General features: G+C 63.1%; 2 protein-coding genes across 7 annotated transcripts in view; one reads left to right on the top strand and one right to left on the bottom strand.

Moving 5' to 3' along the window:
- Positions 1-1633: 1633 nt before the first annotated feature.
- FMNL1 (formin like 1) lies at positions 1634-22019 on the top strand. Of its 4 annotated transcripts, XM_066981438.1 has the most exons (28): positions 1680-1984; positions 9760-9843; positions 10155-10238; positions 10321-10394; positions 10815-10898; positions 11166-11306; positions 12370-12495; positions 12820-12928; positions 13216-13292; positions 13368-13461; positions 13787-13861; positions 14209-14319; positions 14436-14585; positions 14696-14797; positions 14919-15138; positions 15351-15665; positions 15792-15913; positions 16502-16704; positions 16832-17066; positions 17172-17240; positions 17397-17477; positions 17875-18004; positions 18116-18279; positions 18539-18640; positions 18942-19040; positions 19262-19385; positions 19890-19990; positions 20422-20493. In XM_066981438.1, the coding sequence occupies exons 1-27, from the start codon at positions 1808-1810 to the stop codon at positions 19979-19981; spliced, it is 3444 nt and encodes a 1147-aa protein (XP_066837539.1). In that variant the 5' UTR covers positions 1680-1807; the 3' UTR covers positions 19982-19990; positions 20422-20493. The 4 variants fall into 4 exon arrangements, with proteins under 4 accessions (XP_066837541.1, XP_066837539.1, XP_066837542.1 ...); XM_066981440.1 differs by lacking the exon at positions 19890-19990 and having other exon boundaries at positions 1634-1984; positions 20422-22019; XM_066981441.1 differs by lacking the exon at positions 12370-12495 and having other exon boundaries at positions 1682-1984.
- Positions 21152-26963, bottom strand: part of MAP3K14 (mitogen-activated protein kinase kinase kinase 14) — a 28575-nt gene continuing 22763 nt past the window's right edge. For 2 of the 3 annotated variants that reach the window (XM_048047829.2, XM_048047828.2), the window contains one exon: positions 21152-26871. In XM_048047829.2, coding sequence (XP_047903786.1) covers positions 26707-26871 — 165 coding nt within the window. In that variant the 3' untranslated portion in view covers positions 21152-26706. The remainder of the gene's footprint in view (positions 26872-26963) is intronic. The other variant, XR_010826235.1, reaches the window with a different exon arrangement.

The raw sequence follows: 26963 nt of genomic DNA, 5'->3' as shown, positions 1-26963 counted from the left end.
CTCATGGGGGTGGTTTGGTTGTAGCCACGCTTGTCGCAATGCTTTCCCTTAAAAAAAAAAAAAGAAGAACTTAGGGAATTAAATGCAAAATATTTAATGAAATAATGAAATATTTAATGAAATGAAGGTATTTAAACTGCAAAGTCAAGCCCTGGAAAGTCAGAACATACCATAATGTGGGTGACCCCAATTTCTGTGCCTGTGAGCTGCCCGCGGCTCCTCTCAGGCCTCCCCAGGCACAGAGCTCGGTGCTCGGTGCGGGGGGGACACAGCAACACGCCAAGGTCGGATCAGGAATCTGTGGCAGCTGCCTCCTGCCAGGCTCCCACTGGACACGTCGCGCATCCCCACGTGGGAGCTGAGGTTTGCAGAGGGCGGGAATGGTTTGGGGCCGCGTGGTGAGGGTGCCTGTTAGTGGTGAGGGTGCCTGTTAATGGTCTCTGCCTTGTTTTTGCCGCAGAGGTTGGCAGAACAGGTCTGGCGCGTTCCCCCAGCACGCGAGGCCTCTGGAGTGACAAGTGGCTTACCCCGACACCGCGGCGGGTGACCAGGAGCAGCACACCTTGCAGAACAGGAGGTGCTGCGAGAGCCGGACTGACACGTTGGTGCCAGCGTCTGCCCCAGGCGGGTGGGCAGGGCTGCGCAGGGCTTCTGGACCTCGGCAGCGCGTGCACGAGCTGGGGGTCCCAGGCTCTGGCTCTGTCCTCGCATGGCCCTCAGCAGATCTTTATCTCCATCTCTCTTATCTGGCGCTGGGGAATAACGCGCGCATGTAATGGCAGCGATTTGGAGCTGTGCTTATTGATGCCAGTGCAGCAGGAGCCAGGAGATGAATTGGTCCTTGCTCCACCAGGGCCGTCAGGAGGCAGGAGCCGCATGCTAACAGGGTGAGAACAGCTGCCTCATCCTCTCCTGCCGGGAGGAGGCCGGGATCCTGTACCGAAGGCGATGGGTACCGCTGTCAGCAGAGGTGTCTGCCACGGGCAGCCGCCCTCGCCTGGCACGCGTCCCCTCCAGGACCCCCTGTCCTTGCTGCCAGCTCCCAGGGAGGCAGCTCCCAGGCCCAGACATGGTTGCCCCAGACCCCGCATGGAGCCCTGGGCAGTGCCGCACGCCCGTCCCCGACCCGCAGGCACCGCCGCCATCCATCCCCCGGCCCGGCGGCGTGCCCGTGTCCCCCCGCCAAGGGCTCCATCCCCTGTTGCTGGTGATGCTCAGGGTGGGGAAGAGAGAGCCCGGCGGGTGCGCTGAGTTTGCTCAGCCTCAGCTCGCCCTCCCTTGGCAGCCGAGGGGAAAAGAGGAAGAGGGGAGGGCCCCCAAACCTCCGCAGCCCCACCCGCCTCCCTCCCCCCGAAAAGAAGAAGAAAACCAAACCAAAACGTCAAAAAATCATTAAAAAAAAAAAAAAAAAAGGCAACCCAGCCCGGCGCAGCCGTGGGCTTTGGGACCCTGGAGCCCGGCGGAGGGGCGGCAGGTGCCGGGGATGCAGCGCCGAGCCCGGGGCCGCCTCCGGGGCACCGGGGCCGGCCGGGACCGGGGGCGCGGCGGAGCCCTGCCCGCCGGGGCGGGGGTGGAGGCGGGGGGGGGTGGCGTTTGCGGCTCAATAACGCCCAGGAGAAGTTGCAAACGGCGAAAGACAGAGAAGGGGAAAAACACCCCGACACCGAGCCACCCGCCCCATCCCTCCTGCAGCTCCGCTTCCTGCCCAGCCCCGCTGCAGCGCGGCCGCTCCGGCACCCCCGGCACCCCCGGCACCCCCGGTACCCCCGGCACCCCCAGTACCCCCGGTACCCCCGGCGGCAGCGCCATGGGCAACGCGGCCGGGGGCATGGAGGGGGCTGCGGGCCGGGAGAACCGCGACAACCGAGCCCCGGGCCCCGCCGCCAACGCCGCCGCCGCCGCCACCCCGCCGCGGCCGCCGCCGCCCGCCCGGCAGCCCATGCCCGCCGCCGCCGAGCTGGAGGAGCGCTTCAGCCGCGTCCTGGTGAGTGCTGGCCCTGCCGGGAGAAGCCGCCATCCTGCCCGAGCTTTTCTGCCTTTATTTTATTTAATCGCATCGTTTATTATGATTTTTTTCCCTCCCTCTCCCGGCCCCGCGGCGTGGGCCGTCTCCTCCCGTTGCTCCCGGGGAATGCCCCGGGGATGCCCCGGCTGCGCTCCGCCTGGGGGGCAGCGGTCCCAAAGGGCTCGGGTGAGGCTGCGCTCGGGCTCCTGGGCTCCCCCAGGAAGCTCCGAACCCCCTGGGATGGGGCTGAGGAGCCGGCGGCAGGCCCGGAGCCGGCGGCGTGTAGCCAGCGAGCAGTGCCAGCCGCACACGCTGCAGCGAGCCGGTGCTGCAAATGTCAGCCTGCCTCGCTCACCTCCTCCCGTCCGCCTGGAGCTCCTCTCCCGCACGTCCCAGCAGCTGCCGCTTTCCGGGATCTCTCCCTCTCTCCCTTCCCTCCCTCCTGCTCTCCGCATCTCAGCCCCTGGCGTGAGGACGGGGCGCTTCTGCCCCAGCCTCGCTGCGTGGCCTCGGGCAAGCCGCCCGCTTTCCCCGTGCCGTGGGGCCGAGCCCCCCGCCAGCCCTTCACGGGTGTCTGTGCAGCTCTGGGAAACGCTCAGGTAGGCAGAGCAGGAGGTGAGCCGAGTTGCTGGTCACCGGCGGCACCGTGCTGAGCTGCTGGAAGCTCCTCTCCGTCCTTGGGAGGTGGCGGATGGCCGTGACCTTCACTGTCCAGCTGTGCTGGACGCGGTCCCCACACACGTGCCTTCCCCCGCGCTCAGCGACGTGGCCTTTCCCCCCGCAGCCCCGGCGCGCGGAGGCGAGAGCAGCTCGGCTGCCCTTTCCGCAGCCGCCCTGTGCGCCGGGGAGCTGGGGCACGCTCTGAAGGTCGCGGTCCTGCGTCCCCACGCTCCCCCAAAAAGCCCCAGGGCAGCCTGGGAGCGCGCTGGGAGCAGGGAAACGCTTGCTGCTTTAATCCCCTCATCCCCTGCACAAAATAAGAGCCCACGCTAACCTGAGCCTGGGCAGGGGCTCCAGCTGCGGACAAAGGCTCCCGGCTCCTGCGGCTGCTGTTACACAACGAGGTCCGGAGCAGCGCCGGTGCCGTGACCCGAGTCGCTCCGCAGCTCCTGCAGCCCCGCAGCAGGCAGGACCCGCCGCCCCGGCCCGCCCGGCCCCAGCCCAGGATTATTTACAAGCTTTCCCATCGCGTTGCGATTACGGGAGGATTACTGGGGACAGGCATCACAGCTGAAGTGCCTGCTGTGCCTGCAGCCACAGGCTGTGACTTCTCTGCTGTGGAGAGCATCTCCTTCGGCTCGCTAGGACTGCAGGGGGGTCGCTGCAAAGGGCTCTGCAACGCCGGGGCTGCGTGGTGCTGCCGAGAGCCCCAGGACGGGGCTTTGCTGTCCCCCGGGGGTGGCTGTGTGACTCCTGGTGTGCTGCTTTGGGTGCGGATGGCAGTACGAGATTGAGATTGTGCCTGTAATGGCTCCGGGGTGCACGCACGCCGTGGTTGCAGAAGGGGGCTGGCAGCTGGGGACTTTGGGGTGCTGCGGCTGCGATTGCGAGGCCTCAGGAAGTGTCACTTTCCGCTGGCGAGATGGGGCCTAGGTGTGCTCTGGAGGGGTCCAAATCCTAACCTGAAAAGTGATCAAAAAGGGCCAACTGGTGATCCAGACTCTCCCTGTGACCCAAGCCTTCTTGATCCCAAGGAAAAGCCCTGGCAGGGAGCTACTGGGACAAGTGTGCTGGTTTTGGCGACACGGGAACTGGCTGTCTTGTGAAATTGGATGTCCCAATCTCTCTTCCTCCTTTCACGGGCTCCCTTCCCCCTCCTTTCACCATCCCTACTCATGGCAGCGTTGGTGGGGGCAGCAGCAGGATCCCCACTACAGGGGGATGGAGGGCTGCCCTGCCTTCAGCCACCCTCATTGTATTTTTAATCATCTCTAGGGACCTGCAGTGCTCATGGATTCATTTCTCACCTGCAAAGGGCGTGAGATTAGCAGTGGGGTGTGAGCTGGTGGGCTGGAAACCTTCCTGTTCTATTGCTGGGACGTGGTCTGGGTCCAGCACATGGTCTCGGTACGGTGATACCACGGGAGGGCTGCTGCACCCTGGTGCCACGAGACCATGTCAGTGCAAACCAATTCCTGGCCAGACATCCTAAACTGGGAGAAATAATGGGAAAAATCCAGGCTGAAAGGCAGCCCGAGGGAGTGTCGGGCTGGTGGCAGAGTCCTGGGGGTTCAAACTGCCAGTGGGGAGGTGAGGAATAAACCCGCTGTGTGCTCAGAAATGGGGAATTTGTTTTTTTTCCAGACATTCTGGCTTATTCCCAGCTAGGGCACCGTGGCAGATGCCGCTTTGGCAGAGGGACGGTAGGGCTGTCCCTGTGCCAAGTGACCTGGGACGTGCCGGTGTGGCTCTGGAGTTTGGGGATGTGGGGAGAAGCAGAAGAAGGAGACTGAGAGTCTCCAGCTGCTGGGCTGGGGATCTGCAGAGGCTTCTGCTCAGGGCAGCTGTTACCCCTTGTTACAAAGGGGAAAAACAAAAGGTTCAGGGATGGCAAAACGAAACCGTGCGCCAAGGGTGTGGTGGAGGTGAGCAGCAGCTGGGCTGCCCAAGCATCCACAGAGAGCAGGGAGGGCTCTGGGATGGTGGCGCTCAGCAGACGGGACCGTGGTGGCCCTGCTGTGAGCTTTTGCTGCTAAACCATGGCAACTCCTCGCTCTGCTGGTCCACGGGGCAGCGAGAGCTTTGCTTTGGCCTCTCTCGGGACCTGGAAGAGAGATCAGCTGCAGCTGAAAGGGCAGAGACCTAAAAACCCTGAGCCCTTGAGGAGCTGGGTGGAAAATTCCCCCCGAGCCCTTGCTTAGGTCCTTGGTGTCACTTAAAAGCAGCAAGTGCTCTGTGAAATCGGGGCAGGCTGTGGGACGGGGATTAAAACTGGGAGACCTCGAAGCTTCACGGTGGTGAAAGCTCCTTGTGTGCCGCAGGGCCCTGGGTGGCCACGAGGCGCTGCTTTGTGTTTGCAGTTGTCCGGGTGAGCTGGCAGCCGGCACCGCTGCAGATGTTTGCAGATGTGCCGCTGGCCGGAGCGCGGCGGTGAGGCCGGTCACCAGCGAGCCCCGGCTGCGGCCGCACCGCGAGCTGGGGGAATCGCGGGCAGGAAAGAAGAACGATGCCCGGCTTTGTGCCGGACCCATCCCCACGCGGCGTACGGGGCTGGCGCAGCTCGGCGGGATGTGGGGAGGCACAGCCGGCTCCGTGATGGGCTCCTGCGAGGAGCGGGGAACCCTCTGCAGCTCTGCTGGTGTCCCCGGCGTCCCCACGGGACGCGTGCCTGCACCACACGGAGATAGGAAGGCTGGCAGCCCCTGCGCCGAGGGTGCTGCGCGTGGCTGGATCAGGCCCTGGCTGAACTAGGAGGGTGTCCCAATGTGGGGATCCCCTCACCCCGCCGTCGCAGGACAGGCGAACACTCTACGGGGAGGCGAGCGTGGCTGCTCAGTCTCATTTCCCCACCGTGCGCTGAGAGCAGCTTCTGCTTGTTCTTAAAATAGAGCCGGGAGCAGCAGGCGGTGGGGAGGCCTTGGCCGCAGCCGTGCGCTAGCAGGCGCCTGTCCCTTAGCAACTCCTCGCCTCCCCCGGGGTGGGCTCCGGCCTCCGGAGGGGTCCTGCCTGCTCCCCCTGCCAGCTTTTCCCTCGGGCACGTGGCGGGTTTGGGACGCGGCCACGGCTGGCTCCGGGGACTCCCTCTGAGGGTGAGCCGGTCCTGGGAGCGTTGCCCAGCCCTGATTGCGGCGTGCTGGGCTCGGGGAGAGCCCGGGCGGTCCCCGTCCTGCGGGGTGCCTGGCGCTAAGCCTCGGGGAGAGGCTGTGGCCTCCGTGCCAGGTGAGGATAGGAAGGAGAGGGGCGCTTCCCGGAGCGGGGATGGCTCTGGTGACGCTCGCTGGAGGGGACAGCACGGGAACGCCTGGCAGGAGCATCGCGCCCCGTAGCCACCAGGGACGGCGCAGCCTGGGACCGGCGTGCCCCATGGGCTGCCAGCCCAGCCACCCGGTGCCGTCAGTCCTTCTGCGGCCAAGCGGTCGGTGAAAGCCTCCAAGCCGCCACCTTGGGTCTGCTCCAGCTCCTTTATTGTGGCAGACAGGGGCTGCTGCTTCGTGCCAGCGGCTGCCACCTTCCCCCTGTGTCCTGGGAGGAACCACACACGACAGGCTCAGCCACGGGGCTCCCCCAGCTCCCGGCAGGGTGTCCCAGGCCTCTCCCAGGCTGTGGGATGCTCAGGGTGGGATGCCCTGTTTCACGTGCTGGCTGGCATTTGAGGCTTTACACTGGGACTAGAGCTTCTCATCCGTTACGTGGTCCTGCACCCATGTGCCTGCACCCAAATCTCCACGGGAGCCTCCAGCTCCCCGCCGAGCGCAGCGGTGGACCGCGGCCCCGCACGCTGTCCCTCTCCTCCCTGCTTTCTCCCACCCTGGTGCCACCACTCCCAGCTGCTGCGTGCGGCTCCCTCCCAGCCCCGCGCAGGCCAAGAAACCACAGAAGATGCTTTAGCAGCTCGGCCGCGATCCCTAAGCAACGGCCGTCTCGTTTCGGTCTGGTTTTCACTCGAGCCCATCGGGCAGCCAACCAGCGACGGCGGCGCCGCCGCATGTGTGTTTTGCAGAGCGAACGCTTCCGTGGCGGATGCTTTTAATTTTCTCTCTGGCTGGGTGCAGAGACTGGCCCTGCTCATCTCCGCCTGCTCGGAGGCCACTCGGGGTGTGCGCAGCCCCTGTCTGTGTGTGGAATGAAAATTCGGGGTGCCTGACACCCAAAATAGCTCTGCCAGGCAGGAGCCCTCTGCGCAGCCTCGGTGCTGTGGTTGGTGCAACAAGAAAAGGCCTTTTCGTAGCGGGAAATGATGTAGGTGCTGCTTCGCCTCCCCCCGTCTGGTTTTAGGTGCAGGGTAAATCCCGGCACAACCCCGCAGCAAGCCCTCCCCGTGCTGGCTTTGGCTGAGCTCAGGGTCCCGGCCAGCTGCCTCCCGTCCCAGGGCATCACTGAGATGTCACCGCAGGCCCTGGGGATCTCCCGTCCCGGAGGGATGCGTGGGGGACCCTTGGTGGCATCTGTTCAGGCCGGCAGGAGCGTGGCGGGCCGTGACGCTGCTCGGTGTCTGCGCCCGCCCTCGCAGGCTGTGCGGTCTGGTCCTGACGCAGCCCGCGGCACGGCAGGACGGGGACGGGCTCGACGCCAGCTCCTGGGTGCGATGAGGGTGCTGGCCGGGGGGGTGGGTTGTGACTGCTGGGGTAAGTCCCCTTGTCCCCTCCGTCTCGTCCCTGCCATCCCAGTCCCCTGAGGAGGAGGAGGGCAAGGACCAAGTCCTCTGTTTACCACCTCTGAGGCCACCCTGCCCCACATCCCCGGTGGCACCAGGGCCCCCAGCAGGAAGCGAGAACCGGTTTCTTTGTGCTCCCGACTGACGCCACGGACCACAGCGGGGCGCCCGGGGTGGGAGGCCACTTCCTCCGCCCGCACCACGTGCCCCCGCGGGGGAAGGCAGCCACCACCCAGTTTCAAACCCGAACGGTGCCACATCCTGCCACCGGGCCCGGCCCTGCCTGCAAGGACGAGGTCGTGCCAGCCTTGCTGGGGACAGATGGGCTCAGCCGTCACAGCACAGCCACCTCCGTGGGGGCATCGCTGACACCCCACGCTCTGCCGGCATCCTCGGCCCGTGGGAGGCCCTGTCCCACCAGCGGTACTTGTTCCTGGCTTTTCAGGGTCCCACACATGGTAAAATGAGTCCCTGTGATGTGCACAGCCTTTGGGACAACCCAGCACAAAGCTCGTTGGTGCTCCACGGGCTGGGGGTCCCTGTGGGAGAGGTTTGGGCTGCGCAGCGGGTGCCACCGTCCCCTCTCTGCAGATGGCACCGATGGCCAAAACGGGTCCTGTGGGGGCAGCCCCTCATGGGCTGCTTGGGTGCCTGGTCCCACCTGGCGCTCCCTTGGGGCTGGGAGAGCCACCAGGCATTGGTCTGACCCTTCTGGAGGGTTTTGTCCATTCCCGTGGAGGGATGGGGACCGCGAGGACAGGGCTCCCTCCAGAAAAAGTGGCACCGGGGGTGGCACCAGGCTGTGCCGGTCGCCCATGGCGGATCCCGTGTGCAGTAGCCCAGGACGTGTTAGTGCAGCAGCAACCCGGGGTGTCCTGGCTCTGCCACCGCCTCGTCTGCCTCAGGACCTGTCCGGCCGCTCCGATGCAACCCCGGCGGCCTCGCAGCGAGGCTATTTCTGGCCTCGCAGCCTAATTTTAGCCTCGCCGCCGAGCTGTCCTGCGTGCTGCTGTGCGAGCTGCCTGCTGCGGGCAGCTGGGAGGGAGCAGCCAGGCTCCAGGCAGCCCGGCCAGAGCCAGCCGAATACCGGCTTGGTGTGGTGGCATGGGGCCCTAGGCAGCCTGGGGACCGTGGCTTCAGCCTCCGTGCGGGCTCCCTTCCACCCATATCGCCCTGTTTTGGCTGATTGCAAAAGCAGTCTGGCGGGTAGTTGGTGGAGGTGGGTGCTGAGGTTTCTGCTCCTGTACGGCACATTGGCACCTTTCCTCTTGGACGGGCTCCTCCGTGGCTACCCAAGTCCCTTCCTGCTCAGCTCTGATCCCGCCCCAAACCCCACAGGATGCCTTTTCCCCAGGGACGTGGGTGTCCCAGAGGTGGTGCCCCGTGGTGCCTGCACCCCACATCCCTGTGCTGGGGAAGCCAAAACTGGAGGTTAAGGCGACTCGGAGCAGGGCTGGGGCCGTGCACTGTCTCCACGTGCCGTGGCTCCATGTTGCCAGGCTGCAGGCTCTCCGAGCGAGCAGCAGCCTCAGCTCCTGCTTTCCTTAGGGCTGAATCGCCAAGAAATGGGTCTTTTGGGAAACTAAATCATCCATGACCCAAGCAGAGCTTCCTGCATGGCCGACGTGTGTGTGCAACGCACCTGCAGGCGGCCTGTCCGAGGCTCTGCAGGTCACCCCGCGGTGTCCCTCCAGGACCCACCCCGTGCACCCCAGCACCCTGCAGGCAGGAGCTGAGCCTGGGGTGCCCCGGAGCCCCCAGCCGCAGTGAGGAGCAGTTTCGGCGGCCGCCTCGTGCTGCTCGGGGAGCGGAAACCACGTCACGTCCTGCTCGGGCGGCCCCGGGGGCTGGCGGCGGCTGCAGAGAAGCCGACGTGGGGTGGGGAGGCGGCGGCCAGGTTGTGTAATGCTGGCATGAAGGGACGGGGTGACACGCAACACCCTGCCCCCAGATCGGGTCTCCAAAGAAGCGCTGGTTTCACCACCTGGGCTCGTTGCGTGCCCTCAGGGACGGCTTGGAGCCGTCCGTCACCATCACGCCGTGGGGACTCGGCCACGTCTCCAGGCCCTGTCCCCACGTAGGGTGGCTGAGCGGTGACCAAAAGGCTCAGCTGGGGACGGGACCTGGGCTGGCTGAGGCTGGGAGCATGGTGTGCTCGTGACATGGGCTCATGGCTCCATTTTTCCCTCCAGCACCCCACGTCCTGCCCTGTCCCCCCCCCACAACACCCAGCGCCCTCTGCCACGGAGACCCCAGACACCCCCAGGCAGGGACATTGCTGACGGGTCCGCAATGCCGGATGGTGGTGTGATAGTTCCTGGGGAAAGCAATGTCCCCGTGGTCCCACCGGCGAGCAGGAACACTGGGTGCTGCGTGAATGGGGGGTACCACAGCCCACAGAGGGGTTCTGGGGACACCCCTGACCCCTGTCTCCCCGCAGAGCTCCATGAACCTGCCCCCCGACAAGATGAAGCTGCTCAGCCAGTATGACAACGAGAAGAAATGGGAGCTCGTCTGCGACCAGGTGAGGTCCAAGTGCAGTGACGCCTTGCTGGCCTCGCTGCTGGCCCTGTCCCCAAATGCCACACAAGGCTGATGGCCGCTGGCCTCAAATCTGAGGCTCTTCAGATGGAGCTGAGTGCTGGCATCCGTCTCCGTTAGCGAGACAGCGGCTTATTAATCTGATTAAACATTTAAGCGTGACCATCTGCAGCACGGGGTGCGGGTGGCCGCAGCGTGCCCGGGCTGCACTGGGAGCAGGGACAGGGCGCAGAGCAGGGTGGCATTTCCCCGTGCCACAGGCAGGTGGCTTCAGCCTCTCTCTGTGGCTTGTAGGAGCGCTTCCAGGTGAAAAACCCACCGTCTGCCTACATCCAGAAGCTGAAGAGCTACTTGGACACGGGCGGCGTGAGCAGGAAGGTGAGGGCTCCCTCGCACCCCACGGGTCCGCCCTTGTCCCTTGGGGCCAGGCCCGGTGCCAACGGCTCTCCCTGTCCCCCAGTTCAAGCGACGAGTGCAGGAGTCGACGCAGGTGCTCCGGGAGCTGGAGATTTCCTTAAGGACCAACTACATCGGGTAAGGAGGGTGAGCAGGGGGTCCTTGGTGTCATCCGGCCACTGCTGGGGCAGAGACTCGTGTGCCGGTGGCTTCTGGCTGTGGGGGTGCCAGCGGGGTGTGGAGGCAGGGGGTGGAGGCTGGTGGCCTCATCCCTGGGACGGCTTTGATGGGAGGGTGGAGGGGCCGGGGCGGCAGCCAGCTGTGCCCTGGCTGCTGCAGGACCTGAACCCCTGCAGTGGCAGCAGAGCCTGGGGGCTGTGTCCCCTGGGTGTCAGGACCTGGGGTCTCCGTGGCACCCAGCTCCCTCGGAGAGGTAGCACCACACAGCGGTGCCGTGTCCCCAGTGTGTCCCCACCTTACTGGGGACCTCTGGGCTGGAGGGGGAGGTGGGGAGGAAGAGGAGGGTTTGTGGAACCCACTAACCCCTGTGCTCCCCAGCTGGGTCCAGGAGTTTCTCAACGAGGAGAACAAGGGGCTGGACGTGCTGCTGGAGTACCTCGCCTTCGCCCAGTGCTCCGTCGCGTACGTCCCCGCTGCCGCTGGCATCCCGGGTGCCCCTTTTCCCCTGACACCCCGCCCTGGCTCTCCGGTCGCTGGGCTGGGATCAGCCTCCCCCTGAGCTCAGAGGGGCTGGGGGAGCTGGGGGATCCAGAGCTGCAGAGCTCCGTGTCTGGGGGAAACCAATGCCCCATTTGTCCCCAGCCCTGGGGACCCCAGAGGTCCCCACGTGTCTGCTGGCATCGGGGGTGCTGCTTGCTCACCTCCCCCTGTCCCCACACGGCCCACCAGGTACGACATGGAGAGCACTGAGAACGGCAGCCCGGGCTCCGACAAGGGCAAGCCCCTGGAGCGGTCGCTGGAGGATCTGAGCAAAAGCAACTCCTCGTCCCCCACGCAGGGCGTCTCCAAAGTGCGGCACCTCACCGTCAGGTAACACGCGGCCCCCCGGCGCCGCTCCCCGCTCTCCGCCTCGCTGCACCCCGGCCCCGCCGTGCCATGCCGTGCTGTGCCGGCTCAGAGAGGGGCTCGGCAGGGAGACGCAAGCCTGGTCCTAGAAAGGGGTCCCCATTGCTGTTTTGGGGACCGGGGGGAGACAAAGCCACGTGTGCTCTCAGCAGTGCTGGAAGCCAGGGTAAAGAGCAAGGTCGGAGCAGTTCCCACCGCCCAGCTCTGCAGTCCCTGCAGCTCCCTGCTGCGGGATGCCCTGGCCAAAACCGGGGTGGGAGGATCAGGGAAATGAGCACAAATCAGAGCTGTTTGAGGCTTTGGGGAGCAAATCCCGACCCTGCTGCTGCATCAGACATAGGAGCTGCTGCCGGCGAGGGTTTAAAAGCAGCGAGGGTTTGAAGATGACCGGGCCTGCGCCCTCTGAGCCGGTCCCAGCAGCCGGCGGCTCTCGCTTGCTAACCCTGCAGCCCTCTTCTAACCCCGCTCTTCTCTTGCACGCTGCCGGGGGATGTGCCTACGGTAGGTGACGGGGCCGGGGTGCTGGCGTGGTGGAGATGCCCCAGAGGGGCCGTGCAGCCCCCGCTGACTCGCTGCCGGCCCCAGCGTGGGGATGGCCCCTGCGGTCGCCCCCGACGGGCAGGGCGGTCCGAGGGGACACCCAGCTGTGGCCACCCCGGGAAGGGAGACGGCTGCCGTAGCGTGGCTGGGGGCTCCCTTGGGACCGCAGGGCCCCTCGTTCCCTGCCAGCACCTCCAGAGGAGCCGGCGTCCCCCGTGCCCCAGGGACAGGTCAGGAGCGATGGCTCGGATGTGGCACCCGCGGCGTCCCAGCCCCTTGGCACCCACCATGCCCCAGCCTGGTCGCAGGCTTAGGAGGGCTCAGCACCGCCTGGTGCTCAGCACCAGCCCCTGCGAGCGGCAGCAGCTGCTCTGCTTGCCCCCAGCCCACGTCCCCCTGGCCCCCAGCTCCGCACCCCGGCCGTCCCGCGGGCCGCGCGGGAGCCCCGTTTCTCCCTCCTGTCCTGCAGGCTCTAACGCGCCTCCAGCTGCTGCCTCTCGAACCAGCACATCCACACCCTCCTCCACCACGTCCACCCCAGCGTCCCCTGCAGCGCCCCGGGCAGCGATGGGGACAGTTGCCCCAGGTCACCTGGCAGCTCCTATTCGCCCCGGTGAGCCTCCGAGACCGCCCGTGCGCGAGGGGCACGCGGCCCCCCCTGCCACCCCAGCCCCACCGCAGCCACCCCCCGCGCCTTGCGTCCCTTGGGCTTGCAGATGGGGATGGCCACCAGGCTGGACATCGGGGCTCCCTCCCATGGGGATGCAGCTTGCTGGGTTCCCCGGGTTCCTGCTGCTGGCTGGTGAGCTCAGGGCCACCGAGGCCACCGCCTGTCCCCCCCCCTGCCCTCCCACCCACACGCTGCCCACCCCCTGCTTGCGCTGCGCCCCGCGGCTGACCCCGAGCCCCCTGCTCAGCTGCCCTCTTGCCCGCACAGGCTCAACCCCTCGCACAGCAGGAAGGCGCTGAGGAACTCCCGCATCGTCAGCCAGAAGGACGACGTCCACGTCTGCATCATGTGTCTCCGTGCCATCATGAACTACCAGGTGGGAGCAGGCAGCGTCCTCCAGGACCCCCCGGGGACCCCTGAAAGCCTCCAGTCCCTGCGCTGCCCCCATCAGGGTCAGAGTCTGGCTTTGGGGTGCAGTGAGGAGCACACATCTGCTGTCCCCCAGCTCTGATGGCTTGGGGACACCCAGCCTTCGCACTCAGATGTCCTTGCTCAGCCACCTGTCCAGCGGGAACATGGCATGGGACATATCACTAGGTCCCTGGGCATCCTTGGGGAGAGCAGGGGGATGAGCGACCCCATTAATGCTCCTTTTTTCCCCAGTCTGGCTTCAGCCTGGTGATGAACCACCCAGCCTGTGTCAACGAGATCACCCTGAGCCTCAACAACAAGAACGCAAGGTAGGGGCTGTCCCCTCTCACTTGTCCCCTAGGCTGCGCCGTGGCCGTGACCCCTCATGCCCTGTGTCTCCGCAGGACAAAGGCACTCGTGCTGGAGCTGCTGGCCGCTGTCTGCCTGGTCCGAGGTGGCCATGACATTATCCTCGCTGCCTTTGACAACTTCAAGGAGGTGAGTCTCCGGCAGGGACACGGTCTCCATGCTGACCCCGGTGTATGTGCCTCAGTTTCCCTTTGTGCAGCAGAGCCCTGCTCCACTGGGACACCCTTGATCCTAAAAATGCCTGTCGCATAACTTATTTGGGGTTGCTCCAGTTGTTGGGCTTGATGTCCCCATGCCAGCACATGTCCCCAGGGCTGGGATGGCACGGGGATGTCTCAGCAGGGATGTCCCGCACCCGGCAGGGCTGGGATGGCATTGGCAGTGGATGCCTCCTGCCCTGGATGCCCACCTTGGACGTGCCCCTCCCAGCCCTCAGCCCCTGCTCCCACCCCAGGTCTGCGGCGAGAAGAACCGCTTTGAGAAGCTGATGGAGTATTTCCGAAACGAGGACAGCAACATCGACTTCATGGTGAGCGGTGGGGGAGGCTGGGGCCCCCACTGTGCCCCCTGCCCCCCGCTGGGCTGGAGACAACTGGGGACCCACGGCCTCCTGCCCTGGTGGCAGCTTCCGTGGTCTCCCCAGGCCTGTCCTTGGCTATGTCCCAAGGGCTGCCAAGTCCCCAAAATGCCGTGTCCCCAAGAGCTGCCGGTCCCTCCCCAGGGCGTTGTGTCCCAAGGGCTGCTGAGCAGCTGGCCGTTTCCCAGGTCCCCGCGTCCCCAGGGCCGTGAAACCACCGTGCTGTCCCCAGGGACTTGCGTCCCTGGGGCTGCTGGGCCACCGTGCCGTGCCCGCTGAGCCTGCTCCTGTCCCTGCAGGTCGCCTGCATGCAGTTCATCAACATCGTGGTGCACTCGGTGGAGAACATGAACTTCCGCGTCTTCCTGCAGTACGAGTTCACCCACCTGGGGCTTGACCAGTACCTGGAGGTGGGTGGTCCTGCGCCGCCCCGAGCCCCCGCTGCGGCCGCGGCTCCCATCTCGGTGGTGGGTGGACGCCGTGGCTGCCACCGCCCGTGACGGTGCCGCCGGTTGTCCCGTGGCAGAACCTGCGGCTCACCGAGAGCGACAAGCTGCAGGTGCAGATCCAAGCCTACCTGGACAACGTGTTTGACGTGGGGGCCATGCTGGAGGACTCGGAGACCAAGACGGCTGTGCTGGAGCACATGGAGGAGCTGCAGGAGCACGTCAGCCAGGTGGGACGTGGGCGCGTGGGCAGGGGCTGCTGACGCAAGCCCCGCGTGGGGCGGGAGGCAGGGCTGGGCCACGGCGGCCGCGGCTGAGCGCCGGCGCCTCGTCCCCACAGCTGACGGAGAAGCTGCAGGATGCAGAGAACGACTCCATGGCCAAGATAGCGGAGCTGGAGAAGCAGCTGAGCCAGGCGCGGCGGGAGCTGGAGGCGCTGCGGGTGAGCACCCGTGGGTGCTGCGATGCTGCCAGGGCTGAGGGGGGGAAGCGGATGCGTGGGGAACCCCGGTCAGGGGGTGCTGGGGGACACCGGTGACACGCTGGGGTTTGTCACGCCGCAGGAGCAGCTCAGCCCTCCGCGGCCGCCCAGCCCGCCGGCCCCGCAGCCCCAGGAGTGCTACCGGCTGGCGCTGGAGCGGCGGCTGGCGGAGCTGGAGGAGAAGGGGTTAGTGCAGATCCTGCGTGGGCCCGATGGAGACGTCGCCATCGAAATTGTCCCCGTTGTCATAGAGACCGCAGCAGCCCCCGTGGTTACCAAAGAGGCCACCGCCACCAGCACAGGTACCTCGGGTGCGGGGGTCCCCTTCCTGGTGGGGACAGCTGGCGCCGGGGAGGGGTGGCAGCGTGTTCTCTGGGCACAGCCAGGGAAACCGAGGCAGGGGGCGCAGGGACGTGCCCAGGGACGTGGAGTCGCTCGGTGGCAGAGTGGTCCTGGCACTGGCACCGTGTCCTGCTGCCGCATCAACTCACTCGCTTCCCGTTTCCGTTTGCAGATGCTCCAGCTCCGGCTCCGGCTCCATCCCCATCTCCTCCCCCTGCACCTGCTGCCCCCCCCCCACCTCCCCCACCGCCCCCCCCTCCACCCCTGCCTGGGGCTGAGCCTGAGCCCCCCGTGCCCCCCCCACCCCCCCTGCCCACGGGCGCCGTGCCCCCCCCAGCCCCTCCGCTCCCAGGCGCCGCAGTGCCCCCACCGCCCCCACCGCTCCCCGGGGGGCTGGAGGGCCCCGTGCCACCCCCCCCACCGCCCCCACCCCTCGGTGGGGAGCCCCCCGCCGGGCTGGGTGGCCCCCCTGCTGCCGGTGGTTCAGGTGAGTGTGGCCAGGGGATGGGGTCCGGGGACAGCGGGGATGTCCCTGGGGTGCCTCGAGTGCCGGAGGCACACTGGGGTGGGTTTGGGCCCCCCCCGGTGACGCTGCCCGCCTCTCGCCCCGCAGTGAAGGTGAAGAAGCCGATCCAGACCAAGTTCCGCATGCCCGTCTTCAACTGGGTGGCACTGAAGCCGAGCCAGATCGACGGCACCGTCTTCACCGAGCTCAACGACGAGAAGGTGCTGCAGGTGAGGCCATGCAGGCACCTGGGGGGTGAGTACAGGGGGCTTGGGGGGGCCGGCGCCCTCACCCACACCCACGCCGCACCCGTGCTGACGTTACCCCGGCCTTCGTTGCACCCCCACCCGCATTGTGCCCGTGCTGGCTTGGCACCCCTGCCCACGCTGCACCCATCTGTGGTGTCGCTGGCTCACGTGGCTGCAGCCTTGGAGGAGCTGGAGGCCAGCGCCGTGCCGAGGGACAATATGGGGTCTGTCGGACGCGGAGCCCTGCCCTCCTCCTCTCACCCCATCCCCATCCCCTTGCTCCACCCTCAGCCTCTCCTGTCCTGTCCATGTCTTCTTCCCCATCTTCATCCTCTGCCTCCCTCCCTCTCCCCTCACCTTGTCCCCTCATTAGCCCCTCCTTGTCCTGTCCCTGCCTTGTCTTCATCCCCATCCCCATCCTCAACCCCCAGCTTGTCCTCTCCTCCTCCCTCCATCTTCATCCTCTTGCCCCTCTCCCACTGGTCCTGTCCCAGCCCTCTGGCTCCGTCCTCGTCCCAGCTGTCCTGCGCCAGCTCCCGGCCGTGCCCTCAGTCTCCTGTCTCCCCGCAGGAGCTGGACATGAGTGACTTCGAGGAGCAGTTCAAGACCAAGGCCCAGGGCCCTGCCCTGGACATCAGCGCCCTCAAGGTGAAGGCCACGCAGAAGGCCCCCAGCAAGGTCACCCTCATGGAGTCCAACCGGGCCAAGAACCTGGCCATCACCCTCCGCAAAGGTGGCCGCAGCATCCAGGACATCTGCACAGCCATCGAGACGTGAGTGTCCCCTCCTCGGTGGGACAAGGACGAGCTGGGGCGCCGGGAGGGAGGTGGCAGGGGGCTGAGGGACCCGCTGCGGGATCTGCCTGTGCCGGGGGTGTCCCACCACCCGCTGCTCCTGCAGGTACGACCAGCAAGCCCTGAGCCTCGACTTTCTGGAGCTGCTGCTGCGCTTCCTGCCCACCGAGTACGAGCGGACGCTCATCGGGAAGTTCGAGCGGGAGCAGCAGCCTCCGGAGGAGCTCTCGGACGAGGACCAGTTCATGATCCGGTTCAGCAAGATCCCGCGCCTGGCCGAGCGCATGAACGTCATGATCTTCCTGGGCAACTTCAACGACACAGCCCAGCTGCTCATGCCGGTGGGTGTGGGGGCGTGGGTGGGGGGGGACACAGCAAGGCGTTGGGCGGCACTCGGGGGGCAGCCTCCTGTGGCGAGGCTCACACACTTCCCCTGCTGTCCTCAGCAACTCAACGCCATCATCGCCGCCTCCATGTCCCTCAAGTCCTCCAGCAAACTGCGCAACATCCTCGAGGTGAGGGGTGCGAGGCCGTGGCCCCAGTGGGGGGGGACGTCTGGCCGGGCCGGGTGCATGTCGGCGGTGCTGACCTGTCCCATGCGTCCTGACTGCGTGGGGGCGTGGGGTGGGGGACAGCCCCCTGGCCCTACCTGAGCCCTTGCATCTCCTCAGATCGTGCTGGCCTTTGGGAACTACATGAACAGCAGCAAGCGCGGGGCTGCCTACGGCTTCCGGCTGCAGAGCCTCGACGCGGTAGGTTTGGTGCGGGGCTGCCCCGCGGGTCCTGTGTGCTGCGGGGAATGCGGTAGTGCACACAGGCACTGTCACTGCACGGGGACAAGCCGAGGGGACAGGGGGTTACAGGGACCAGGTATGGAGGTGGAGGAATGCAGGGAGCAGCCGTGGGCACAGAGGGACACGGGAAACAGCCACGGGGATGGAAGGGTGCAGGAACCAGCTGTGGCCGTGGGTGAATGCTGGGATTAACTGAGGGGACGGGGAGGGTCCAGCTGTAGTGATGGGGGAAGATGGGAACAAGCCATGGGAATGGAAGGGTGCAGGCACCAGTCATGGGGACGGAGGGCTGCCCCGAGCAGGGGTGCGGTGGGGCGGTGGGATTCAGGATGGGGCTGACGCTGCTCTCTCCCAGCTGCTGGAGATGAAGTCGACGGACAGGAAGCAGACGCTGCTGCATTACCTGGTGCGGGTGATCACGGAGAAGTACCCCGAGCTCACTGGTTTCCACACTGAGCTGCATTTCCTCGACAAGGCAGGCTCAGGTAGCACCCGTGGGCACCGGCCTGGGGACCATGGCAGGCTGCAGCCCCCGCGTGGGGACTCTCAGGGCCTGCCCTGACCCTGGCGCTGGTCGCTGATCGCCCTCTCTGCAGTCTCCCTGGACAGCGTGTTGCAGGACGTGCGGAGCCTGCAGCAGGGCATGGAGCTCACCCGCAAGGAGTTCATGCGGCAGGATGACAGCCCCGTGCTCAAGGAGTTCCTCAAGGCCAACTCGGAGGTGATGGAGAAGCTGCAGGCTGACAGCAAAACTGCCAAGGTGGGTGCTGAGGGCAGCGCAGGGTGGTGGGGCAGGACTGGGTCCCCATTCCTGCATGGGGGCACCCTGGGGTGCCTTCTGCTCACGCCTGTGCCCCATGGGAGTGGCTCTGGGTGGGATGTGGCTCCAGCAGGACTGCCAGAGCCATGGGGGATGCGGAGGGGGACACTGAGGTGACAGAGGGTGGATGGGGGACAGTGGGTGGCCGGGCTCTGCTGCCAGGCCCCAGCCCCCCATGTTGGGGTGTCTCTGCCCGCAGGAGGCATACGAGTCAGCTGTGGAGTACTTCGGGGAGAACCCCAAGAACAGTCCCCCCACGACCTTCTTCCCCATGTTCATGCGCTTCATCAGAGCCTACAAGGTAGGGGGTCGGAGGTGCCCTGTTTCTGGGGGCTGGGAGGGGACGGTTTTTAGGGGGGAGTCTGACCCCACTTTGGGGTAACCGGCCACAGCCACACACGAGGCTGGGGGCCTGTGGGACAGAGAGACCCTGGCACACGGAGCTGCCCTTTGGGGCCAGTGCAGGCACTGGGTTGGGGTGAGGCAGGGGCTGCCAGAGCCCCCTCGGGATTGCCGAGGAGCAGAAGGGGGGGGGGCTGTGTTCCCACAGCACCACAGCAGAACCCCCCAGCTCAGCATGCCCTCCCTGCGCCTCTCCCAAGAAAGCAGAGCAGGACATCGAGCTGTGGAAGAAACAAGAGGCTGCAGCCAAAGAGGCAGAATCCAGCCCCAATGGCAGCGAGGACCAGCTTGACACGAAGGTACCCCATGTGGGACGCTTCCCTGTGCTGGTGCAGGGCCCTTGAGCATCCCTTCCCCGGAATATCCCACCCTGCTGCCCTGCGGCTCCCCCCGGATGAGGCCGGGAGGCAGCAGCCTGGCTCGGTGTCACTGTGCCCTCCGTCCGGGCTGAATTTGGGGAAGGGCAAAGGACCTTTTCCAGCCAGGACGCACCGTTCACCCCACTCTGTTCCCACCACAGTCACCCATCCAGAAAGCCAAGCGGCAGCAGATGGACATGATCGCTGAGCTGAAGAAGAAGCAGATGGTGAAGGAGCCGCTCATTTATGAAGGAAAAGACGGTGCCATCGAGGATATTATTTCAGGTGAGGGGCAGGGTGTCTCCCCTGGTGCTTGGTGCTCAGAGTCCCTGGCCAGGCCGTGCCAGCCCAGAGTCCCCTGGGGTGCAGGTACATTGGGTGGGTGTCACGGCTTGTCACACAGCCCCGCGATGGCTGGGTCACAGCACAGTGCTGGGAGAGATCCGGAGACAGTGAGGGCATGGCTGCTGCTGGGTCGCTGGGAGTTGGACGTTCAGGGCTGGGCTCCCAGCTCTGCTGCCCCTGCACGGGGCTTCGGCACAGACAGCGCTGCAGCCAAGTGGGTGCAGCTGGGAGAGCCTCCCTGGCGGGGCCTCCAAGGGCTGTCACAGCCCGGAGCCAGGGAGCCACCAAGCCCTGCTGGGGAGCCCAGAGCCACCTGCAGCACCTCCCTGTCCCACACGGCAAAGCTGCAGAACACTCTCTGCCCTGTCTCATAGCTCTTCCTCCTCTTCTGCTTCTTCCTCCCTTCTCCTCCTCTCCGCTGCCTCTCTGGATCGCTTTGCTCAGCTCTGAAAACTGTTCCTTTCACGGCCCGGACGGGCAAGCGCTCGTCCCGGCTCTTCTGCGATGCGAGCTTCAACGAGGAGAGTCCCCTGTAGCGGCTGCCTGTAGGTAACGGGGCAGCCGGGCTGGGGGCGAGGGCACAGCCTGGGTGGGCAGAGGGGCACAGAGGGGCTGCCGGGCTGCGGCTCTCCTCCTGCATTTCTCTGCCCAGCACCGTTCCGGCTGCGTGGCCGATCGGCCAGGCTCAGCTCTGCTGAAAGCCACCCCCGGGGCACCCCAGCCTCAGCCCCAGCGCCGCGGCACAAGGCTGGGCACTGGAATTGCTGCAGGAGTGGGTCCCACGGGCCGGTTCTTCCCAGCTGCCTCCCTCCTGCCTCTGTGTGCTGCTGGTCAGGCTCCTGCCGAGCGTCCCCGTACCCGAGGGGCTGACCCTGGCCGGTGGTGGGAGTGAGGGCAGGGTCCTGCCTGCAGGTGCAGGCTTTGCCAGGGCGGGCAGGCTGGCGGCTCGCTGAGCCCGTGCTTTCTCCCCTTTCAGATCTGCGGAACAACCCCTACCGGCGCGCAGACAAGGGCCGCGGCAGTGCCAAGAAACGGGCTGTGGGGCAGAGCCTGCAGGCGACGCCGGACATCTCGCTGTGAGCAGGGCAGGCCGGTCCTGCGGACGCAGCTGGGACTGCAGGGCGTCAGCCCGCCGGCCTGGGCCGACCCGCGGTGGGGGGACGGTGCCCACTCCTCGCTGCTCAAGCTGCTTCGTGTGCCGGCCCGCCCTGCTGCCCCTGCCCTGCGCACCCGTGGGGCTGACGCAGGGCTCCCCCAGCAATTGCTTAGCGATGCCACTGAGCTCCTCTCCTCCGGGCTGGCAGGGATGGGGGGAGCACAGGAAGCCCCCCCCACCTTGTCCTGCAAGGAAAAGGGGCTGCCCTGCCCCTTGCCCAGGGCTGCTGCATTGCCCTCCTGCCCTCCGGGGCAGCCCTGCACACCGGTGTGCCCCTCTCCTCAGCTTGCTGGTGCCTTTGATCTCCCACTGCAGGAGGGGCAGAGGATTGGCAGCCAGGGCTGCAGTGCTCCTGGTGCTTCTCCCACATCTCCCGTCTGCGCAGAGCCCTTCGAGGCCGTGCTCTCCTCTGCTGCAGAGCGGGGCGGGCACAGGCTGCGCCTCCTCTCCGGCAAGGAGCCTGCTGCAAAGATCCCACCCTGGGCACTTCACGTACCCCAGGAGCTGGCAGGGGTGCTATTTTACAGTCATTTTCTATGTCTTCCTTAAAAAAAAAAAAAAAAAAAAAAAATCTCTCTGTGCTATGGGAGCAGGGGCTGGAGCACCCCTGGGTTCTACAGGGTCTCACCAGGAGCCTAAGGCTGGGGCGAGCAGCGCTGGTCTATGACAATCAGCAGGCTCAAGGATTCACCGTCCTCGAATCGCTACGTGGTGGTACCTGGCCTTGCCCTCCTGCCTCCCCAGCACCCACCTCTGCTCTTGGGGCCGCAGCCTCTCAGACACCGGTGCCCATCGGCCCGCGGGGACCACGAGGCTGCTCCCGTTCGCCAGCAGTTGCACGATGCAACCCGCAGCAGGTGCTAGGCAGCCTCCAGCCCTTGCAGCGAACACCGTGGTATCCCCAGACAGTGCAGGGTCACAGCTGAACTCATGCAGGAAAAGGAGGACAGAAAAGGGGTGGGCTTGGACGTAGCCAGAGAGCTGCACCAGCCTACAAATAACGACTGAAGCACTGGCCTTTATTCCTCCCCGCCCTGCTGCCGATCAGTCAGAGCCGTGCACTGCTGCAGTTAACCCGTTAATGCATTTACTTTGTCACAAACGCCCCCTGCTCGCCCTGCTGCGAGGACTCGTGGCTGCCGTGTACATTCTCGCTTGCCCCAGCTTTTAGACCAGGGTAAGTCCTCGTTACAAGCCAGAGCAGCGACTGCTTCCTGCTGTAATTACGCTGCTAAGCGCCACCGGCTCAGTATCGCACAAAGCTCAAAGGGAGGGAAGGGAAATGAATGTGTAACTTATAAATGCCTTTAAGCCAGAAATGTAAAACATTAACTGCTAATTTGTATACATTATTTTTATATACTGAGGGCCTGTTTAATCCAAAGCAGAACTGGTAATAAACCGACTCTATGGATAAAGCGCGTGTCTGTGAGGGGGGCAGGCCGATGCCGTGCGCAAGTCCCGGTGTTTGAGGCCGCTCGGGCTACCTCCTGCCTTTGCGGGCTGGACGCAGCAGCTGCCGCTTGCTGCTTTACTAACACTGATACATGACCTGCACAAGGAACTGCTGCCGGGAGCGGCGACCCCGCTCCTTTGAACTGCTGCAAGTGGAAGATGTATTTCTGACTTGCCTGTGGCTGCAGGACTGGCAGCAGGGGCGATTTAGTGGATGAAAACACGAGAAAGCAAGTGCCAGGGGACAAAAGGAGGGGCAAGCCAGGCCTTGCGGCTCTTCAGAGGTCCCACATCTTTAACTGCGGTGCCCCTGAGGCGGCGGCTGTCAGGCCCTGGCACCCACACGAGCACGTGCGCATTGTCGCCAGGATGCTCGGGAAGGCACCCGCAGCCCCCGCCAACCCCAGCATGGAGCTGCAGCCAGCCCTGGGCAAGGCTCGGCCCAGCACCAGGGCACAACACGGCTTCTCAGTTGGGCTGTCCTCAGAGACAAGAGCTGCTTCCCAAAGCTGACCCACTCTTTACAGGGAAGTCTAGGAAATCCCAAATGCAACCAATGCACCCGCTTTTTTTTTTTTTTTTTGTGGACAGCTGATCCGACTTCTGTGCTCACTGTACAAACAGGTACATGATAGCAAAACTCAGCCTCTCCACCCGTCGGCTGGAATTTGGGTTTTCCATTTCGGGTAGCTGATCTCATGTGCTCACTGACGTGGCCGTGAGCACACCTCCAGTCCACCGCATTGACAGAAAGACACGGTGCAAGTGGAGGCAGCTTCTGCACCAAGAGGGAGCCGAAGCCCATGCTGCACGGTGTGGGCGAACCTCTGGCACTGTCTGCTTAACCTCAGTTCCTCAGGATCCTGGAGTGACTTCTCTCACTCTTGAGGGGAAGACGTGTCAGCCCCCTGTACAGCAGAAGCCCCTGCCTGGAACGTAAAGCACCAGGGAGCAGTGCCCTCTGCTTTCCCTTGATCAGTCCAACCTGGGCCTTGTCAAAAAAGCACAGGAGACGCACTCGGGATAGCTGGAAATCAGGGGGGCAGCATTTCACTGACAAAGCTTCAGTGTGGTGCAGGGACACATTCATTTGACACAGATAGCCAGGGTTTTTGCAAATCAGCCTGTTTTCTCAGACAGGAAAGCCTCGATCCAAAGCTACGTGCATGCCAGCTAGCTAGATGGCTGAGAACATGCTGGGAAGCCTCATGGCAGCCCTGTAACCACCAGGGAGCTCGGGCATGGAGCCAAGGACGTGGAACTGGAACAGGAGGAGGAAAGGGGACGATGTGCTTAGCAGCATCAACACATTCAGCAAATGCTGTGCTCAGAGCTGTCAAAGGTACTGCTACCTCTTCACACCCACAAAGGACTCTTCCCTCATCCCCCCAAAAACTAGGGTGAACTTTATTCAAACCAGGCTCCTCTTAAAAAAACGCCACACTCAGTACTGTCTTCGTGTTCTCTGGTACAACATATCAAACCCCTGACCATGAAAACAAAGAATCCTTTTTTCCAGCTTTTATTTTTTTTCTGTGAAAATACAGGTTGAAATGTTAATTTCAAGAAATCACAGTTTAATAAAGTGTCATTCATTCAATACCAGCTAGTCATTCCATCACCTTCACCCATGCCAGTACTGCCCATCCCAAAGCTTTGTATTGCTTTGCCAAAGGTGATTTTTTTTCCCAAGGACCTTAAAGAAGGTGCTATATGACAAGAGCCATCTGCGTTTTTCACTATTTGTCCTCCCTAACTTGTACTGGGATTCAGTCCTAAAGCCTAATTATGTTATTACACACAATTTAAGACAAATGTTAACAGGGATAACAAAAAAAAAAAACAAAAAAACCTTTCCTGACTTTTTTGCCTGTCAGTATTGCACAGCCAGCCTTTCTGGAAGCTGGGCTTTTTCTGCCTGTCACAGCAAAAACAACCAGCCAAATTAACAGGAAACTGTCCCAGCAGCAGGAGAGAGCTGAGATCCCAAGCTGGTAGGTGGCAAAAACATTAAAACCCTGGAGATATTTCCGAGAGCAGAACCACATTTCAGGACAGTAAAAGCACCAATGGTTTGTGGTATCAGCCGGAGCGTCTTTCCCACGCGGCAGGGAGAGCTGACGCCCCAGCCTGCTCCTCTGAGCAGCTGTCCCGTAAACGGTTGTTACGTGGAGGGCTGCAGCCTCACTTTCTTGCTTGAGGTGGCAGCAAAATAGGATTGAAGTTTTTGGACAAAATGAACAGGATGGAGATACTGGCTAATGCTGGTGTGAGAGCGCAGGAGAATGTAAACATCTCCACCTACCCAACAGAGACGATCTGGCTTCACAAGTGTTCCTGCCTTTCACCCACCCACTCAGGTGGCCCGAGACTAGCGTTAATGCTATAGATGAAGTGTAAAGCTCACAGGTCCTGCAAGCAGAGGACTGCTGCACCCTGTCCTACTGCTCGGCAGAACTCGGGTCTAACACCAACGTACAAAAACGCACACCTGTACATCGAAGCACTTTGCGGACGACAGTGAAAGCCGTGAGGTGCAGCCTTCAGGAAGGGAACAGACTATTCTTTTGCACTGACACGTCACCAACAGTTATTATGACAGACTCTTCTTAGAAGCAGCCAACAGATTTTTCTCCTCTCCCCCTCAGAGGAAGCCCGAGGAGGGTGCCAAGTGCAGGAAGTTTGGTTTCTGCACTCAGCGCCTGCTTGGGAGCTCCTGGGAACTCTGCAAGGCATTTTGAGCCCTGTTGCTCCAGAGCCTAGAACTCGTAGTAGCTTATGGCATCTGACAGAAATTGTGCCGACTTCCCTATTCCTCCCCACTCCTGCCTGGAAAAGGTGTGCATAACGTTTTAACCGTTTACTAAAAAGACTCTTAATGTGGCTGCATTTCAGCTATACTTATGTGCCTATTTTGGACAATTCATTAAGTGCTTTAGAACAAAAAAGTGCTATAAGAGACTATACGCACAGTGCTGACAGGTTTAACTTCTTCAAGAGTTCCACTCTTCTATGGCATGATAACTTCAGTTTTCTGGTTAAGGATGTCAACACCTAGTGCAGCAAAACCAGCCAATGTTCTGGGAGACCAAAGGGAAAGAGTATCAATTACAGGTCACTGGTCCTCAAAATGGGAGGTCCAGAGCTTAACTTTTCCCAGCTATTTTAAGTGAACTTCACTTGAGAAACCTGCAGACATTCCTGCCTCGTTGCATCTCCCAGAACCAGCCTGGGTCCGGCACGGCTGACCTTGCTCCCTGGGAGCTGCTCCTCTCTTCAGCCTCGGTGTCAGCAGCCCCGGCTCTGCGGCCGCTGTGGTTCCAGCACTCTGGAAGAGGCACAGCACACCAGCAAATCGGTTTCGAGACACACAAGGACTTTGAGCAGCCCTGAACGAGTGCACCCAAGTACCTTACGCCTCCCCCTGGTTTTGTTCTGGGTTACAGAAGGGCTAGCAACACCCACCCGTCTGAACCTGACGCATACAGTTGCTGTATACTTTACAAAAAAATAATCACAAAAGAAAAAGTTCACCAATGATTAAGGCACTGTGGGCCCAGCTGCCCGTCCCGCTCCATTAACACGTTTTGACGTGAGGGGAGGAATACGAAGCCTGGTGCCAGCCTTTAAGTGCTGGTGCAGACGGGCTGAGCTAACACCACGCAGCACTGGGGCACTGATCTCCAGCGGAGGGGCTGAGCGGATGGCAGGACTGATAGCTGGGAGTGGGTTTTAAAAAAACAGTTCTGCAGGAGAATTCAGACTTTGCCTGAGCTGACGGAGCCGCTGTCCTGCCCCCTCCAGGGGGAGCTGTGCGGACAAGGACAGCTCCTGTGAAGTTGCAGCGAGGCAGCAGCAGCAGCGGTGGAAACGGGGCTGAGGAGCACAACCCTGCCCACCACGGAACACGCTCCTCCTGCCCTACCACGTACTCCCTTCGTTGGTAGCAACAACAGAGTGGGAAGCAGCAGCTCCTAAGTCAGGGAGGAGATTCAGAAGACGAGAGCTGCAAGCAAAGCTCTTTCTGGGAACAAAGTTCTTTTCTGATTCAAGAAGGAAGTGTCTGCGGGGAAGGGTGGGAGGTGAAACCAAGCACCCAGCTAGTTACTGCTGTCAATTTTCCCCATGCAAAAGGCTTGAGGTAGAGATGATGCTACCCAAAGCCTACAGAAACATTAAGTTTTTCCTCCAGCTAGAAGGAAGTTAGCCAGCTCCCCTCAGCACAAACAACCACAGCTGCACTGAAGATACTCAACCTCCACCTCCTCTGAGCAAGCCCAGTAACTACCAGCCTCACCTCAGAGGCTGAGCAACAGGAGCTCTCATCCAATCCCCATATGCTCCTGAAAAGCACAATCACATTCCTCTGAAAAGCAGGAATTTTCCTGTACCATTCTCAAGCTCAATCTCACACACCCAAAACAAGTAATTCCCACTGCTCTGGGGAACATCTAAGCTTCAGGACATGTCTTGGAACTGGATCAGAGCAGACAACAGAAGTGAGGCCCGAGAGCAGTGAACTGCTGAACTGCTATCCTACTTCAGCACAAAACACCAGCAACTGCGCGTGGTGCTTGATGGCAGGGGTGGCTGGAAGCTTTTGCAATTCCATATTTCAACAAGGTAAAAACCTCCACAGCAGAAGCAGCCTCACGGCCTGTTCTCCAGTTGACCGTGTTTGACTCTCCACGTCCAGCTGACACTGCAGTCAGGGGCAAGGGTGCACTGCAGCTCAATACCAGAGTCGGGGACCTCCATGTCGTAGTGCACTGGCTGGCCTTCTTTGGTAACCAGACTGAAGGCAGGGACCCGTACCTGTGAAGCGGAACAAATGAATCTGAATGCCACTTCAAGCCTCTTTCAGAGCATAAGAACCCATTAACAAACCCAGCCTGATTGGCAAATAA

This window comes from Anser cygnoides, chromosome 22, assembly GCF_040182565.1.
Source record: "Anser cygnoides isolate HZ-2024a breed goose chromosome 22, Taihu_goose_T2T_genome, whole genome shotgun sequence".
In the NCBI taxonomy this organism is placed as follows: Eukaryota; Metazoa; Chordata; class Aves; order Anseriformes; family Anatidae; genus Anser; species Anser cygnoides.
This window is presented reverse-complemented; position numbering and strand designations above follow the sequence as displayed.

What these genes read in the sequence shown, in the direction of transcription:
- FMNL1 (XM_066981440.1), top strand. Translation starts at nt 1,808, where the DNA reads ATGGGCAACGCGGCCGGGGGCATGGAGGGGGCTGCGGGCCGGGAGAAC. An exon ending in CAGCCCAGCTGCTCATGCCG is followed by an intron (nt 17,067 to 17,171) that starts GTGGGTGTGGGG and finishes TGCTGTCCTCAG; the next exon opens with CAACTCAACGCCATCATCGC. An exon ending in CCTCGACAAGGCAGGCTCAG is followed by an intron (nt 18,005 to 18,115) that starts GTAGCACCCGTG and finishes CCCTCTCTGCAG; the next exon opens with TCTCCCTGGACAGCGTGTTG.